This window comes from Ictidomys tridecemlineatus, chromosome 3 (genome assembly GCF_052094955.1).
Source record: "Ictidomys tridecemlineatus isolate mIctTri1 chromosome 3, mIctTri1.hap1, whole genome shotgun sequence".
NCBI lineage: Eukaryota > Metazoa > Chordata > Mammalia > Rodentia > Sciuridae > Ictidomys > Ictidomys tridecemlineatus.
Window position 1 is genome coordinate 48,189,763 of NC_135479.1, and position 16,006 is coordinate 48,205,768.

The 16,006-nt window shown below is 41.5% G+C and overlaps 2 protein-coding genes and 1 non-coding gene across 11 annotated transcripts in view; 2 read left to right on the forward strand and 1 right to left on the reverse strand.

Moving 5' to 3' along the window:
• Positions 1 to 16,006, forward strand: part of Cyb5d2 (cytochrome b5 domain containing 2) — a 44,956-nt gene that overhangs the window by 22,140 nt on the left and 6,810 nt on the right. The window contains exon 4 of the mRNA XM_078042689.1: positions 14,256 to 14,335. Within this exon, the coding sequence (XP_077898815.1) occupies positions 14,256 to 14,335 (80 nt within the window). The remainder of the gene's footprint in view (positions 1 to 14,255; positions 14,336 to 16,006) is intronic.
• The window catches only part of Ankfy1 (ankyrin repeat and FYVE domain containing 1), a 98,346-nt gene that overhangs the window by 13,604 nt on the left and 68,736 nt on the right, over positions 1 to 16,006 (reverse strand). For 8 of the 9 annotated variants that reach the window (XM_005337316.4, XM_040269531.2, XM_040269533.2 and 5 more), the window contains 11 exons: positions 15,905 to 16,003; positions 15,509 to 15,662; positions 13,675 to 13,846; positions 12,795 to 12,913; positions 12,177 to 12,333; positions 9,603 to 9,803; positions 7,655 to 7,831; positions 3,976 to 4,123; positions 3,428 to 3,518; positions 2,995 to 3,119; positions 1,361 to 1,507 (listed from right to left, as the gene is read on the reverse strand). In XM_005337316.4, coding sequence (XP_005337373.1) covers positions 1,361 to 1,507; positions 2,995 to 3,119; positions 3,428 to 3,518; positions 3,976 to 4,123; positions 7,655 to 7,831; positions 9,603 to 9,803; positions 12,177 to 12,333; positions 12,795 to 12,913; positions 13,675 to 13,846; positions 15,509 to 15,662; positions 15,905 to 16,003 — 1,590 coding nt within the window. The remainder of the gene's footprint in view (positions 1 to 1,360; positions 1,508 to 2,994; positions 3,120 to 3,427; positions 3,519 to 3,975; positions 4,124 to 7,654; positions 7,832 to 9,602; positions 9,804 to 12,176; positions 12,334 to 12,794; positions 12,914 to 13,674; positions 13,847 to 15,508; positions 15,663 to 15,904; positions 16,004 to 16,006) is intronic. The other variant, XM_040269532.2, reaches the window with a different exon arrangement.
• Positions 9,189 to 9,292, forward strand: LOC120884602 (U6 spliceosomal RNA). The gene has a single exon (XR_005727026.1). It is a non-coding gene; the product is annotated as a U6 spliceosomal RNA (small nuclear RNA).

Here is a 16,006-nt window from a genome sequence, read left to right on the forward strand (position 1 = left end):
AGAACACTAGAACTTATTCCTTCTAGTTGTATTTTGGTATTTATTCACCCCTCTCCCCCCAGTTCTTCAATTGCTGTTCCCTTTGTAGCATCTAGTGATCACTCTTCTTCTCTCTACTTCCATGAAATCAACATTTTTTTTTTTTTGTACTGGGGATTGAACCTAGGGGCCCTCAACCACTGAGCTACATCCCCAGCCCCCCACCTTTTTTGTACTGGGGTGAACCCAGGGGCTCTTAACCACTGAGCCAGATCCCCAGCCCATTTTTGTATTTTATTTAGAGACAGTCTCGCTGAGTTGCTTAGGGCCTTGATAAGTTGCTGAAGCAGGCTTCCAACTCATGATCCTCCTGCCTCAGTCTCCTGAGCTGCTGGGATTACAGGTATGCGCCACCACACCTGGTTCCAGCCCTTTTCAATTTTAGTCAGGGTGTCATTAAGTAGTTCAGGGCCTCACTGAATTCCTGAGGCTGGCCTCAAACTTGCATTCCTCCTGCCTCCACCTCCCAGGTCACTGTAATTACAGGCATGTGCCATAGCACCTAGCTTTAAATCAACTTCTTTAGCTTTCACACATGAGTGAGAACATTTGGTATCTTTCTGTGCCTGGCTTATTTCACTTAATATAATGTCCTCAGAGTTAATCCATGTTACTACACATAACAAGATTTCATTCTTATTTATGGCTGAAGAGAATTCCACTGTATATATCCATGTTCTTTATCCATTCATCCTGGCTACTGAAATGCCATGCTTGAATAATGATTCTGCACAACCAACTTTGTGCTGGTGCCAGTCGCTCTCATGAAGATGACATAGCTGTAAGTATTTCCGAGCATGTTTCTCTGCCTGGGGTCTCCACTGCCAAATAATGACAAAACACACACTGAAAGTATTCTGATTCTTACTACCACCTCAACAAGAAGGAGTAAAAACATGCAAGTAAGAAATTAAGATGAAGCACTCCTCTCCACAAAAGGAACTGGAGAAGGAAGAGTCAGTGAGGAATGAAGCAAAGCCATTTTAAGGCTATAGAGACTGACTGAGCTAAAGGAGGACAGGTGTGTAGACAAGCAACCAGCAGGTATGTTAGGGTGACCTGCCTAGTGCTTATGGATTTCTGGAAGGTTCAGGGAAACTGAAAACTGCAAATTACTCTGAAAAGAGACTGCTAACAATGACCTTCTCCAACATTATTCAAAGGTCCTTTACCCATTCACAGAAACACCCCTATATGGTGTATGGAAACGGTATGAACAGTTCTTATAGTAAGTTCTTATGAGATTTAAGGATCACCAATACATCTAGAAAATCAACACTGAACTGTGCTTGCACTAGAAGAGCACAAAGGAGGCACTCACCTAATAGTCTAAACAGAAGTTGCTTGGTTGCAACCTGGTAGTTGAAAATATTCACACCTTGGTTATTATTCACCCCAAGACGAGCCCCAGATCGGACGATGGCACGGCACAAGTTGGCATTCCCTTTCATGTATGCTAAGAGCAGCACTGAAAAATAAAACCACAGGTAAGGCTACGTCCCATCTGGCCCCAACCAGGGACTGCCAAAGGGTGCGTGGAGGATAGCTGAGGGTAGAACATTGGTTAGGAAAGTCCTCAAAGATACATAGGGATCTGAGGTGCTAATGAAACTTCCATGGGGGATCTGTAGCCACAAGATCCTTCCAATGAAGGATCCAGCCATAAGTCAAGGAATTCAAGAATAGCTATGGTTCTGGAGTCACACATACAGAACTTTGGCTATGAGAAAATTGAGGTAAGGATCCAATACTAAAGGAAAAATATATTGTTGTCTTAGCTTCCTTCCTCTGGCATGTAGCATTGCTTTCATAAAATGTAATGAAATCTGAAGACCTATGACTATATACATATGCTGGCAAAATAAATAAATAAATAAATCAGTGTAGGGAATATGTTCCAGAAAAACATGTTCTACTGAATGGATTATCTCCTGTAAGAAAGTATGGGCCCTGAGGGAATATGAAACTCAGATTCTGGTCTAGCCATCCTACTGGCCTTCTCTAAGAACAATCTCAGCTAACCATAGCTCACTTTGCTTAGCTTTACCAGATACTTTAGTTATATTCTTAACTCTCAAAATGATGCAGTAAGAGGAAAGTTATTGTTTCCATTATCAACACAGAGAGGTTAGAAAATTTACTCAGTCAGTCATGTGAAACCTGTAAATTGGAAGCCCCTCTCTCCCTTCTGCCTGTGGACCTGCTCCTGAGCAGTGATGCTCCCTGAGCATATGCTGAGTCTAGCAGCTCACTCCCAGCAGCTGAATCCTCTGAAGTTCAGGCCTATCACTGGCAGCTCAAAAAACATATTCATGTATCAAGGCCAGTAAGAACTCTTTCCAAAGTTAAAAAAACAGGTGATACAATATTTGATTCTCTGCTAAGGTTCAGAGTACCCAGTGGTGACTGCGTTTCTGTCAAAGGCCATGGAGGCTCTGTCTGGAGTTAAGGTGGGAGTGAATGTGAATGAATGGGAATGCAGCAATAACAAGGTGTTTAGAGAAGCACCCACTAGAGGGAAAGAGATTGCTCTTCAGCCTGTCTTTTTTGAGTCTTGTTTCCCTATCTGAAAAATGGGGACACAACTACGTGAACTGCTTAACTCATGGGCTGGTGTTGTGAGTGTTCAATGAAACCATATGCAAAAGTACCTCATGAAAGCTAAATAAATGAACATGGTGACTACTTGGGAAGGGGCCTGGTTAACTGTATAAAAAGTAGACAAGGGCAATAAAAACAGGTGGGCAGGCCTGTTTCAACATGGGTATGGCTCTAGAGCAGTAGATGCACTTCAGATGTCAGATACTCCAAATTCCAAGAAAGGGATCTTTCACAATTTTGAGAGTGTCTAAATGAAATGCGCTGAGCTGAATGCCCTTATGAGCCTGCATTCTTGTTTATCCTGGAGGCAAGTTGCACAAATGAGACAGATCATTCACACACTTTATTACATACCCGTGTTTCCTTCTGCATCTGGTTTATCTAGAGGATACTCAGGCATGCACTCTAAGAACAGATCAAAGATGGCTGCTGCATTCTCTTTGCCATACTGTCCCAAAATATGCAGTGGTGACTGGCCTCTAATAAAACAAGTTGGAAAAAAAGTTAGATGTTATCTGCCATGGGCATCACACAACAAAAGATAAGGAATTTCCTGAGCTCTGTTATGCTAGATAAATCTAAGGGACGTTTACAGGTCAAAAAAGTTTTTCTAAAAGGTATTTTTTTTTTTTTACAAAAACAAAAATACCATGGAACCAAAAGGTAATCAAGTGCCTCAGTGGCCAGTTCTGCAGTGTGCATCAGGGATAAGGGGTGGCACTAGTGATAGCTAGCTCTGAGAAACAGGCCAGGTGACTTGGAGCCCAGGTTTCTCAGACACACTCACCTCAGATTAAAGGCTTCAGCATCCACTGTGCACTCTGTCAGGAGAACCCGGATGTTGTTGAGTCGACCATGCATGACAGCAAGATGAAGAGCTGGGGAGTAAATGCTCTTACTGTGCAAGCCCAGAGCACATGCAGAAAAGTCTCAGTTTCTCCCCACCCTCACAAACCCCGTCTAAATGAGACTCAGCCAGAATAGCGACCGGCCCCATGTACAAAGCCTTCTTTTCCTTTCTTTTGCCACCTACAATAATGAGTCATAAATGCAAATCTTTGTTTCTGTTTCAGAAGTCTCAAAGGTGAGACTTCAGTTTCAGAAGTCACTTTAGGCTTCCAGGGTTACCAATCATACTGGGAGGCTGTCCAAGCCCTCATCAGTGGCAGGATGCATGCCCTGCCCACAGCATTTCCCATCACAACTCTGTACCTATGCAAGCCAACCTCCCTGAGGGGGAGAGTAGATCCAAGGGTGCAGCGTAACTCTACTCCCAGAAAACAGGGATTGCTCAAGGCACACAGAACTGTACATAAAGTAATGACTAAGAATTACCATTATTTCCATTCTCATCCACAGCAGCAAAGTCTACTCCATTCTCTAGGAGAACGGAGCAGATGGTAGGCAGGTCCTGCTGGGCAGCAAGATGGAGGGCAGTTTGGCGATGCTTGGTTAATTCATTCACCTTGGCTCCTGCAAGAAGCTATTGAAGTTGATTACTAGAATAGCTTGTCTATCTATCACATTCAAGGTCCCATTTATGGGGCCAAGCTTGTCTCTCTTCTGATATCCACTGAGACTGATGGTCCACCCTGTTGGCAAAGCTGGGTGCACATGGGCCTCAGACATAGTCCTGGTGAGGAAACCTGGCAAAACCTGTACCAGAGCAAATGAGCAATTAGCTACCAAAATATTCAACAGCTATTCCCTGGGGCAGAGGAGTTCTAATTCTAGGACTCTGGTATATAAAAACTATACAGGACTGAAGTGATATTTATGCTACTATATAAAGTTGTCCACTGTTTACAATAGTAAAAGCTGACAGCAAAAAGGGACTGGTTATAAAAATTTGAATATGCAAACAATAAAGTAAGGTGACCATTATGATGATAAATATATATAAATTAACACAGAAAGATACCAACCACAATTAAGTTAAAAATTAAGAAGGCACCTCTTTCTGCCATCTTGGAGACTGTGGAGGCCTGCTCAGAAGAAGACTCCTAAAAGCAAGTACATTTGGAAGTTGTGGTGCAAGGCTTTTTTGTTGTTGTTGTTGTTGTTGTTGGCAGATGTGGAGTCTCTGGAACCAAAAGTAGCTTCCTGTTCTTCTTAAAATTAAGGTGTTTATATTTGGGATAAAACTAAATTCTACTCTTAGTCAAGAGTCACGCTTATGTATAAAAAGTAATGAATACCATTATGTACAACTATAATGCACCAATAAAAAAATGTGGAGAAAAAACAAAAAGCAATGAAATACACAGTGACTCCTAATAGCAGATTGAATGAAACCAATGCAATCTGGGGAAAGGTAACTTGCACAGTTTGTGCCAAATCCCAAAGCAATCTTCCAGCTAAGGATACCAGGCACAGAATTTGTGTTGCTGTACCCTTCAAGGATTTAAACTAATGCAAAGTAATTAAAAAAAAGTGTGTTTTGTGTTTCTTTGTTTTTAAGGCAAGTTAGAAGATAGCTTGGCTTCATTTGGAGACAGATATGTATACACACATGCATGCACATGTGTACAGATAAAGACATAATTTAAACATATTCAATAGCATAGCCATGTGCTGAAATGACACTTTGTTCAACAATGGAACACATACATGAAGATGGTAAGAGTCTATTGCTTAGTGACATTGCAGCCATCTTTGTGTAAGTACACTTTTTAAAAAATTTCCCTTTTTTGGTACTGGGGATTGAACCCAGGAGTGCTTAATCATTGAGCTATCTCCTCAATCCTTTTTATTTTTTATTTTGAGACAGGAACTCATTAAATTGACCAGGCCGGCCTCAAACTTGTAATCCTCCTGCCACAGCTGCCAAGTCACAAAGATCAGAGGCATATGCCACCATACCCAGCTGTAAGCACACTCCATGAAGCTGGTACAATGACAAAAACACATACAGCAGAAAGAATTCTCAGAACATAACCCTGTTGTTCAGCTGCAAATGACTATATAACAAAATCTGAGGAAAGCTGGAAGTGAAAGGGAGATAGGTTTCATAACATTAAATTCCACAATGAACATGTACCATTTTCATACTATTTTTAAAAAGAGTACAAATTATAGGATCAAAGGCAGAAATAATATCTTGCCTGTTCATTTAGTATTAGAAATTCATTCATCATCATCCACTTTATGACAAAGCTTCTAAGGCAGTTGCTATTAACAGGAAATACTCAGCAGTTTGTAGTTACAGCCCAATTTGCCTTTTCTGGGGCCTGCTACCCTTCCCCCAGGTTCCTCTATCTGTGAGTACAAGCATATGCCTCTGGGAGAATACAGACACTGATGAGCTGCTCTTGTTTTTCACCTGGACTTAAGTCCTAGCCTCCTCAGAACTCTTAGGACTCAATCAAATCCATCATACACAGGACCAATCATGAGTGGATATGGGACCCTCCAGGTAGGACATACCTAGAGGGATATCCATAGTCACTAGTGCTATGGCTAGGGATCATAGCCAATCCCAAGGTTGGTTAAGGAGAGAAAGGGATGGACACAGTGTGCTTTCAATGTGAACAGGTTCGAATATTTTGTTGCATCAATTCAGAGGAAGCACCACAGGGACACTGTTTGGAAGGTCAGCTATTACTAGGTACCTGTGTCATGTGTGAGGTCAAGCTGCAGTAAGACACGAACATGACCTTGGTGGAGGACCTCAGTGTTTCCTAGGCTCTGAGATGTGAGACAGACTGGTGAACAAGGCTAATTCACCACTACATCTCTTGGCTGCTATCCCTGCATGCAGTCTGTGCCTGTCACCATCAGCCCTACATCCTCCACCTCTCTAGTCTATAGCTTGCCACCACTGCCTCCCCTGGGTCTCTTCACTGGTCATCTTGCCCCACACCCGTACACTGTATCCACTTGGCACCTTCTCTAAAAGCTCTCTCAACTCAAACACAAATCAAGTAATAAAGCTTTTCTAAAATGTGCTTTTCAAAACAAAACACCATAGCACCAAAGGCTGGCCAAGTGTTCTTGTGGCCAGTTCTGCAGTGTGCACCTGGGGCTGATGGGAGGCACCAGGGACAACTACCTCTTGAAGACCAGGCCAAGTGACATGAAGCTCTATCTCGGCTTGGGACCATTCTTTCAGCTCCAACACTTAGTGTGGTTTCTTCATTGCTTGCAAATAAAGGTCTTGATTTGTAATTGATGCTCCACAATCTGGTCTCTTCTTGCCACTTCAAATTTCTTTCAACTCTCTACTCAAATTTCAACCCAGCTTTCCTATATAAAATGTAACTGGGCACTGTGGCACATGTCTGTAATCCCAGCAGCTCAGGAGGCTGAGGCAGGAGGATCACAAGTTCAGAGCCAGTCTCAGCAACTTGGTAAGGCCCTAAGCAACTGCATTAGGCCCTTTTTATTTTTTTATTTTGAATAAAATTTCAAATTTTTATTTCAAAATAAAAAACAAAAAGGGCTAGGAATATAGCTCTGTGTTTAAATAATCCTGGGTCTAATCCTCAGTACCAAACAAACAAAACCAAAAAAAAAAAAAAAGCACCACATGTATTTTCCAGTTTCCACATCTTTGCTCAGACTGTTCCCATGCCAGACATCATGTTGCAGGCTTTTAGGTCAAACAGGAATTTCTAAATTCCCAGCTACACAACTAGCTGATGGCCTTGGAGGGGTTTTCTGAACCTAAATTTTCTCCTTCATAAAACATAAAATAATTTCCTATACCCCTCTGCAGTTTTAAAAATTAAAAGAGATGGCTCTTAAATGACCTCCACTCCTTTTCTTCTCCCACCCTGCCTCAACTATCCAAATCCTACTGATCCTCAAGGCCTCACTCCAGCATGTTCCATCTGGGGTGTTTTTGTTTTTGAAAAACACTTTTTAGAAAATCTTTGCAACTTGAAATGTGTTTGAGTTAATAGAGCTTTAAAGAAGGTGCCTAGAGGATGGGGTGTAGGGGTGTGAGGTCAGGATGATAAGTGAAGAAACCCAGGGGAGTGGAAACATGCAACAATATTTCTGTGTCACTTACCAAATTGCGGACAATAATCTCTGAGCCTGCTTGGACAGCGAGATGCAAAGGAGTCAACTTGGAAGCATCCTGGACTCTGGAATTCACATTAGCCTGGACACTGATCAAGAACAGGACACTTTCAATATCAGAGTTCTGAACTGCCACGTGAAGAAAATTCCGGCCCTTGTTATCCACCTAAGGCAATAAAGTAGGAACCAAAATATTAGTAGACTCCCTTTTAAGAGTGCCTCTTGAGCTTCTGCAAGCTGTGCTAATAACTGGAGCGTCATGATGTAGTCCTTCAGAACTTCCCTCCCAAAAAACCAACACTAAATGCCACCTCCAGCCCTACACCCCAGAACAGACCCACTTTATGCATCTGTGCACATAATCATATGTGCATGGTCACATTCAAGTGGTCAGGGGAAGGAAGCCACTGCATTGATCCAAGCTGTTTCAGCATCCTCCTGCAGCAGGAACTAGGCATTGGAAGCTAAGAAAGAGACAAACTGAAGGAAAGAGAAAGGAAATTACCAAAATATTGGGGTGCTCAGATTGAGTCAAAGGTGAAGACCAATTCTGGGAATCTATTCGCTTTGGCTAAATCAAGCACCCAGTGTCCTAACACCACAACTAAATGCCAGCTTGACCCTTGATTTTGTGTATGTGTGAGTGTGTGTGTGGTGCTACAGACTGAACCCAGGGCCTCATGCATGCTACTACTGAGCCACATCCCCAGTGAGTAAAACAGAGGGTTTGGAAATTTGGAGCAAGTTTCTATAGGTGAAACACAATGACAGAGGAAGCCAATATAATGTCATGGACTTTGACCCACTAATGTAAAGCAGACACCTCACTCAAATCAAACCATACTACACACTGCAGTTACATGAACTGTCATTAGTATGAGTGCTCAGGTGGAAGTGAGAGAGACACCACATGCTCCACACATAATTACCTCACACACAAATGTCCACAGCACATGCTGATGTAACAAGCAACATATCTGCAAAGGACTTGAACAAACAGTACTAGTTCCATAGTAGATGGAGAGGAAATGTGAGACAACTTTCTCCACTCATGAACATTTTACACTATCTGAGTGACTGTGAGGTTAACACCTAGCAATGCAGTCTCACTTACGAAAATGCTGAAGAAAGGAGATGTACAGAAGCCTGAAATACCAAGCAATAATCTTCACCACACTAGGACTGAATTTCATTCAGGTTCCACATCTCCATCTCACCTTCATAAATGGCTATTTGTAAATCCTGGCAGTATTCTCCAAGCTGGCTGGAGATTAGGGTTTCAGAGAGACTGACTGACAAATCCATTCAAGCTCCCGGCTCAGATCCATGTTTACTGTCATTTTCCACCCACTCTTTGTAGGTCAACAAGTCACTATCCAGATTTAGCAGCTGATAAAGAGCCACAAAGACAAGGACAACTGGGCCAGCTATGCTGAGTAACAATTTAACTCTTCTAAAACACTTAGAAATTTGTTCAACATCAAAATACAAGCTCCTCAAATTCAATTTAAATCATTTTTTTAGTGCTCACTTCAGCAGCATATATACTAAAATTGGAGCAATACAGAGATTAGCACGGATCCTGTGCAAGGAATACAAAAGTCCTTCTAAAACATTCATCACTAAGGCAGTTAACACACCAGCAAAAGCAGAGAATGAAATCAATTGTACACACCACAGAATTCCTATCACTAGACCCAGCAAGCTCCCACTTCCACCTAAGAGTACATCATCATGTGGCTAACATACAGAGCAGAATGGTCATATCACTTTTCAGCTGGCACTCACAGGACATCTGAATGGTCAAGTTTTCAGAAAGTGGAGGATAATTCCAAAACAAATGACTTTATATAGAAGAGCTCTGTTTAGTAGGTGACATTTGTTTTGTCTTCGTGTAAGAGGTTCTGCTGGTAAAAATGGGGGTGTCTGTCACTCACCTGTTCAGCTGCTCCAGACTCTCGTTTTAGAATGGCCTCAGCTGCCTTGTTGTTCTTGTAAGTCATGGCACAGGCAAATGGGGTCAACCCTTGCCTGTCTCGTACATTCAAGTGGATATCAGGGTGAGAAATCAACAACTGAATGATGACACTGTGTTGGTTGCTGATGGCCACATGGACAGGTGTTCTGCCTTCTGCATCCTATGAGAACAAAGCAAGATTGCAATATCCAGTTGAAAGATAAAAAGAAAAATATGAAGGGAGATAACTTTTAGATAGAATTTCAGTTGTAAGAATAAAAACTACCATCCTGTGTTTGCAATCAGCCGTTTTATTGCACTGAGGATTGAACACAGGCATGCTTTTCCATTGAGCCATATCTCCAGCCCTTTTTATTTTTTGAGACAGGGTGTCCCTCAGTTGCTTAGGGCCTCGCTAAGTTGCTGACTTGTGATCTTCCTGCCTCAGCCACCCAAATCACTAGGATTACAGGCATGCACCACCACACCCAGCTTGCAATCAGGTTTTAAAGAGGCCAAACTAATTAGAGGAATGACTAATTGCCACTTCCTGCTACACCATGCATCCAGTGGCAATACTGGGCCCAGCACAAACATTTGTTTTACAAGATTTGCATTCATTCTCACCTCCAAGATATACTAATATTCCTTATCTTAGCAGCTGATAAAGAGCCATGGGGTATCAGATATAAACTTTCGTAGGCCAGAATACTGAAGTGTATCAAGGAACATTATACTAAACACAATACTCAGCTCTCTGTGGAAATCTATACCTAATGGGAAGTAGGAGTCATGGAACAATAGAGGAAAACAAAACAATACAAAACAAAACAAAACATTTCTCATGCTGTAATAAGGACAAAGGCACAGAGAAGAAAAGCCTTAACCTGGAATCATTATAATTACTAGACTGGCTATATGAATCAGAGAAAGTCATCTGTCATACTAAACAGGGACATAGAAAGGCTGCTTCTACTAAAAGAAGTGACTCTTTACTTAGGCCTGCAGATGCTCAATGGCTAAATAAAAGCAAGATAAATTTTGGCCTCTATGCTTTGATTTTATATATATAAAATATGTAGTTAAACAGTCTTGGTCCACTGTGGTCTGACTGATCATTCTCTCAGTTCTGGTGCTGTGAAATGGATGGAGAAGTCTTTTTCGATATATATATTTGTGGATGAGCCATTATATACCTATTTATTTATATGTGTATTATATATGTATATATATATTTTTTAGTTGATGAACCTTTATTTTATTCATTTACTTAGATGCAGTGCTGAGAATCAAACCCAGTGTTCCATACATTCTAGGCAAGCACTCTAGCACTGAGCCACAACCCCACCCCCTGTGCTTTCATTTTGTATCTGTCTCCTATATTAAATTTTGTCACAATATTCATCTCTTCATGTATAAATGTTAAGCATTTAAAGAGTGTTCAACTAAAAGCTAGTAATACAAAGCTTATTTGCTCTAAATTTACTTAACCTATCTCATACCCCTTCAAGATTGAGGCAAGATTGTGGCAACCAGTTTTCAGTTCTGGAATGGCACCTAGAAATCTTTAGTCCATGTCCTGCACTTTCCAGAAACCGTTGGAGCAATCACACCATGGGAACTGAATTGCCTGCTTCCAGATCACAGGTCTCTATAAAGCACCCCAAGTGAAAAAGACTTCTCCATCCATTTCACAGAACCAGAACTGAAAGAATGATCAGTCAGACCACAGTGGACCAAGACTGCTTAATTATGCATACCTTTCACACCCAGCCCAAACCCTTCCACTATTAACCCTAAAGCTCCTATTAACTACCTGAAAAACAGGGGCTGGGGTTGTGGCTCAGTGGTAGAATGCTGGCCTACTATGTGTGAGGCACTGGTTTGATCCTCAACACCACATAAAAATAAATAAAATAGAGTCACCTGTCCATCTATAACTAAAAAATATATATTCAAAAACCAAAATCCAAACTGAAAACAGGGCTGAAAATAAATAATTAGATAGATAGTTAAAATATTAGGGAAAAAAGGGGGCTCAGATGCTGGAGCTCACTTAAGCCTTCCCAATATGGTTATACTGATTTAAATTTTGGGGGGAAGGATACTAAGGATTAAACTCAGGGGCACTCAACCACTGAGCCATATCCCCAGCCCTATTTTGTATTTTATTAGAGGCAGGGTCTCACTGAGTTGCTTGGTGCCTCTCTAAACTGCTGAGGCTGGCTTTGAACTCACAATCCTCCTGACTCTGCTTCCTGAGCCACTTGGATTACAGGCATGCGTCACCACGCCCAGCTCTGATTAATTTTTTTCCCCTGCTTTTTACCATTTCCTTTTCTACTGGATGTTTTCAGCAAGTGACTGGAACTGGTCTGCTGGGACCACTAAAGTCAGGTTCTGGCCTAGGATGCTGGTAACAATACTAAATCCCTCTTCGTGGTACAGTAAAGGCCTCTTACAGGCAACCTGCAAAGGCCTTTCCCATCCCATAAGATGCAATTTCCCTAACTGTGCAGTTATCTCTATTTCTCTGGAAAGGAGAAATACCTACCTGTGCATTTACATTGGCACCAAACTCCAGAAGACACTGCACAGTCTCTTCCAGTCCCCAGGAAGCTGCCAAATGCAAGGGAGTCTGCCCATCCCTGGCTTCTTCCTCTCCTTCTCCATTAGCACCTGGCTGTCTGGGACTATTCACATCACAGCCACTGAAAGAAAGGGGGAAACAAAAGGCTTCCACCTCATCTACAGGCATGCTGATGAATGGAAAGCAGCAGTCTCACCCAATCTACCAAAAAGCTGCTACTGCCAGTCTGCTATCCTGTTCCTAGCCTCAAAAATTAGGGTATGGGTGCAACTGCCACAGATTCTTTTGCAATGGTCTTGAGGCAACATGGGCATTAGAATCAATAAGTTCCCCAAGAGATATGCAACTCTCAAAACATATGCTGCCTCAGCTTTTAGAGTTTTAAATCCCAGCATGTGGGCCCCTCTCCTCAAGTGAGCCCACCCTTGGTTAACTAGAGTTGGCTGACTCTCTAACAGTCTGAACTATGAAAGTCAAGTTTAAATAAGTATAAATTAGTCGAGACTGGAGGTAGATTAACATAAGAGGCAGTTTGTGAGAAGCTGGATAAAAAGATTCAAGAGATACTTGGGCACCACAGACCTGCGAATAAGAAAGCAGGCAGTGGACTCATTGTTTTCATCAATAGCTCTGTGCAGAAGTGTTTGGAGGCAACCGCTAGGTCCTGGACCCCAGCATGTGGCATCACAACCATGTCTGACCTGCAGAAAAATATGAGATTTCTTATAAATATCATCAAGCAAAAGTAAAAAATGTATTGTCAAACCTGAGCTATATGTACAGCATTAGATCCATTTTCCAGGTAAGATGTGGTTGATAAATAAGTGATAATTACTTTAGTGTGTATTAATCATTAGTTTTACAAACACTAGTTAAAATCTGCTCTGTAGTCTGGGAAATATAAACATGTTTAATTAGTGCCTCTAGAGCTATGTGGTAGAAGGTCGAGAAAATACAGGTACCTGCTCACATAGGTACTCAAAAGCCCCCAGCAACACATATAGTATACCTATAATTAACAGGTAATCACAATAATAATAGGTATATATCCTAGGTGCAAAATGCCTTCATGTCACACTGCAGGCCTTTCAGAGAACTAAGGAGAAAAGACAAGGTTTACCTACACTTTGGGGGCTGGTCTTGTAAATAGGAAGACAAACCTGAGATTTGAAAATTTAGTGAGGGGAGTCCATACCAAATTAATACCATAGAAGACACTGAAGAAATCCCTACAATTTTTTGCTTCTGAGTGGTTTTCTTGGTAAAGTCAGCTTAAAAACAAAAGTGTTGGCCAAGACCAACTGAAAATTTCTTTAATGTGACTTTCAACTGCTTGTCCTCGTCCTTAATCTGCTAGTACATGGCAGATCTCTTGTTCCTGTGATCACTATGTAGGCACCAAATCCATTCCTGACACAATAGTCCCATCTGTAAGCCAAAACTAACGTTATGCTTGTCTCACCAGAGTGGATGCGATGTCTTCCAAATTATTTGCCAACGCAAGCCACAGTGGGGGGTTCCCTTTCTCGTCTGAAACGGACATGTCAGCTCCTCGGGTGCATATGGCATCAACTACGAGCGGAAGCTGATTTCTGATGGCCAGCTGAAGGGCTGTCTCCCCATCCTGAGTCCTGCTGGAACATGCACACCAAACCAAAACTAATATTTGTAGCTAGAGTCAAAAGAAAAAGAGTGCCCTCCTGGGCACTCCAGAGTCCAGACTTCACTACATCCCTTAAACATACTTCATTCACGGTCATTAGAATTTTCTCAGAGAAATTAAACCTCTCAGTAGTATCTACTCTGATTGCTTTTTAGAACACACACACACACACACACACACACACACACACACACACACACACACGAAGAGAGAGACACGTTTAGAAAATGTCACCCTATTACACCCTGATAATAACTGACCAACTTTTTTTTTTTTTTTTTTGGTACTAGGGATTGATTCAGTGGTGCTTTACCATTGAGCTACATCTCTAGCACTTTCTTTTTTGTGTTTTAATTTGTTTTTTCTTTATTTTGAGATAGGGTTTCACAAAGTTTGTTGAGGTTGGTCTTGAACTTGAGATCTTCCTGCGTCAGCCTCCTGAGTTACTGGGATCACAGAGGTAAGCCACTACTTTTATTTTTTGGTGGTGGTGCTTAGGAATCAAACCCAGGGTCTCATACCTGTTAGGCAAATGCTCTACCAATAAGTTACAATCCCAGTCTAACAGCATCTTACTAAAATGCCAATAAAACAAATGCCACTCCAACCACCAATTTCTTTGCACAAGACCCTGTAGCACACACCAGCTGGGGAGGCTGAGGCAGGAGGATCACAAGTTCAAAGATAGCCTTAATAATTTAGCAAGACCTTGTCTCTAGATAAAATATAAAAAAACGACTGGGGATGTGTCTCAATAGTTAAGCACCCCTGGGTTCAATCCCGGGTACCAAAAACAAAATGAAAAACCAGAAACCAGTTCTTTGCCCCACTCTCAGGTCATTCAGAGTCACTTGATATTGGGGATAAAGATAAATTCCTCTGAAAAAAGCAATCACACTAAAAATTTAAGTCTGTGTTTTTCTCTCTTAAGCCTTGTTTGTAGTTTATTTGTTGGGACATTCTTCATAACTGAAATTCTAAGAACTGATTTTGAGCCAGGTGTGGTGGCACACACCTATAATTCCAGTGACTCAGGAGGCTGAAGTAGGAGGATAGCAAGTTCAAAGTCAGCCTCAGTAACTGAACAAAAGCTCTAAGCAACCAGTGAGACCCTGTCTCAAAATAAAAAATAAAAAGGGATGGGGATGTGGCTCAGTTGTTAATCGACCCTGGGTTTAATCCTCGGTACAAAACAAAACAAAACAATTTTCAGATTGTTCTTTTTAATGATAGTTGTGCAATCTTGTGCACTGGTCCTGAGGTTCCAACAAGATCAAAGTTCAGGGGGCTGGGGTTGTGGCTCAGCAATAGAGCACTCACTTAGCATAGGCAAGGCCCTGGGTTTGATCCTCAGCACCACATAAAAATAAATAAATTTAATTACTATCTTTAATTAATTAAAGATATTATATCCAACTACAACTAAAAAATAAATATTAAAAGAAACAAAAAAAGATCAAAGTTCAGTTCCACTTGTATCAGTAAATTATATTCAGTTTATAACCTTGCATTTGTACTTTTTTAGAACTGCTGTTTCCCTTCCCTTAAGTAATAAGAATATTTTGTACAACCAAGGCTATATTTGCACCATCTCAGTTATATATGATCTCAGTATTACAGCAGAGAGTCCCACCTGACATTTATATCTGCCTGATGCTCCAGGAGAAAGAGTGCACTCTTGCTATCCTGCCGCTGTATGGCCATATGCAACAAGGTTTGCCCATCTGACATGGTGTCATTGATGGAAGCCCCGGAGCCCAGTAGCTGGGCTGCAATGGTATGCATGCCTGGGAAACAAACAAATCCTGATTAACGAATGTTGAGCTTTTCCCACTTCCTCATCTTACTACAATAAACATTCCCTCTCAACTTTTCAAAGTCATTAGTTTCCCACTGGACATCATAAGCTTAACCCAAACAGAGGTTACTCTAACACCAAATAATTAGCTTCACTCCTCCTCACCCCATTCATCCATCTACTCTTCTGACATATGTCTTTAGACATCAATACTCTCTAGAACCACCTTACCAGTCCACAATGCCAGGCCCAGCACATTCTGGTCCCGGGAATCCTTGAGGCTGAAGTCCGGAATAATTTGCAAGTTGTTGGTGGCATGAAGAGCATTGGCTA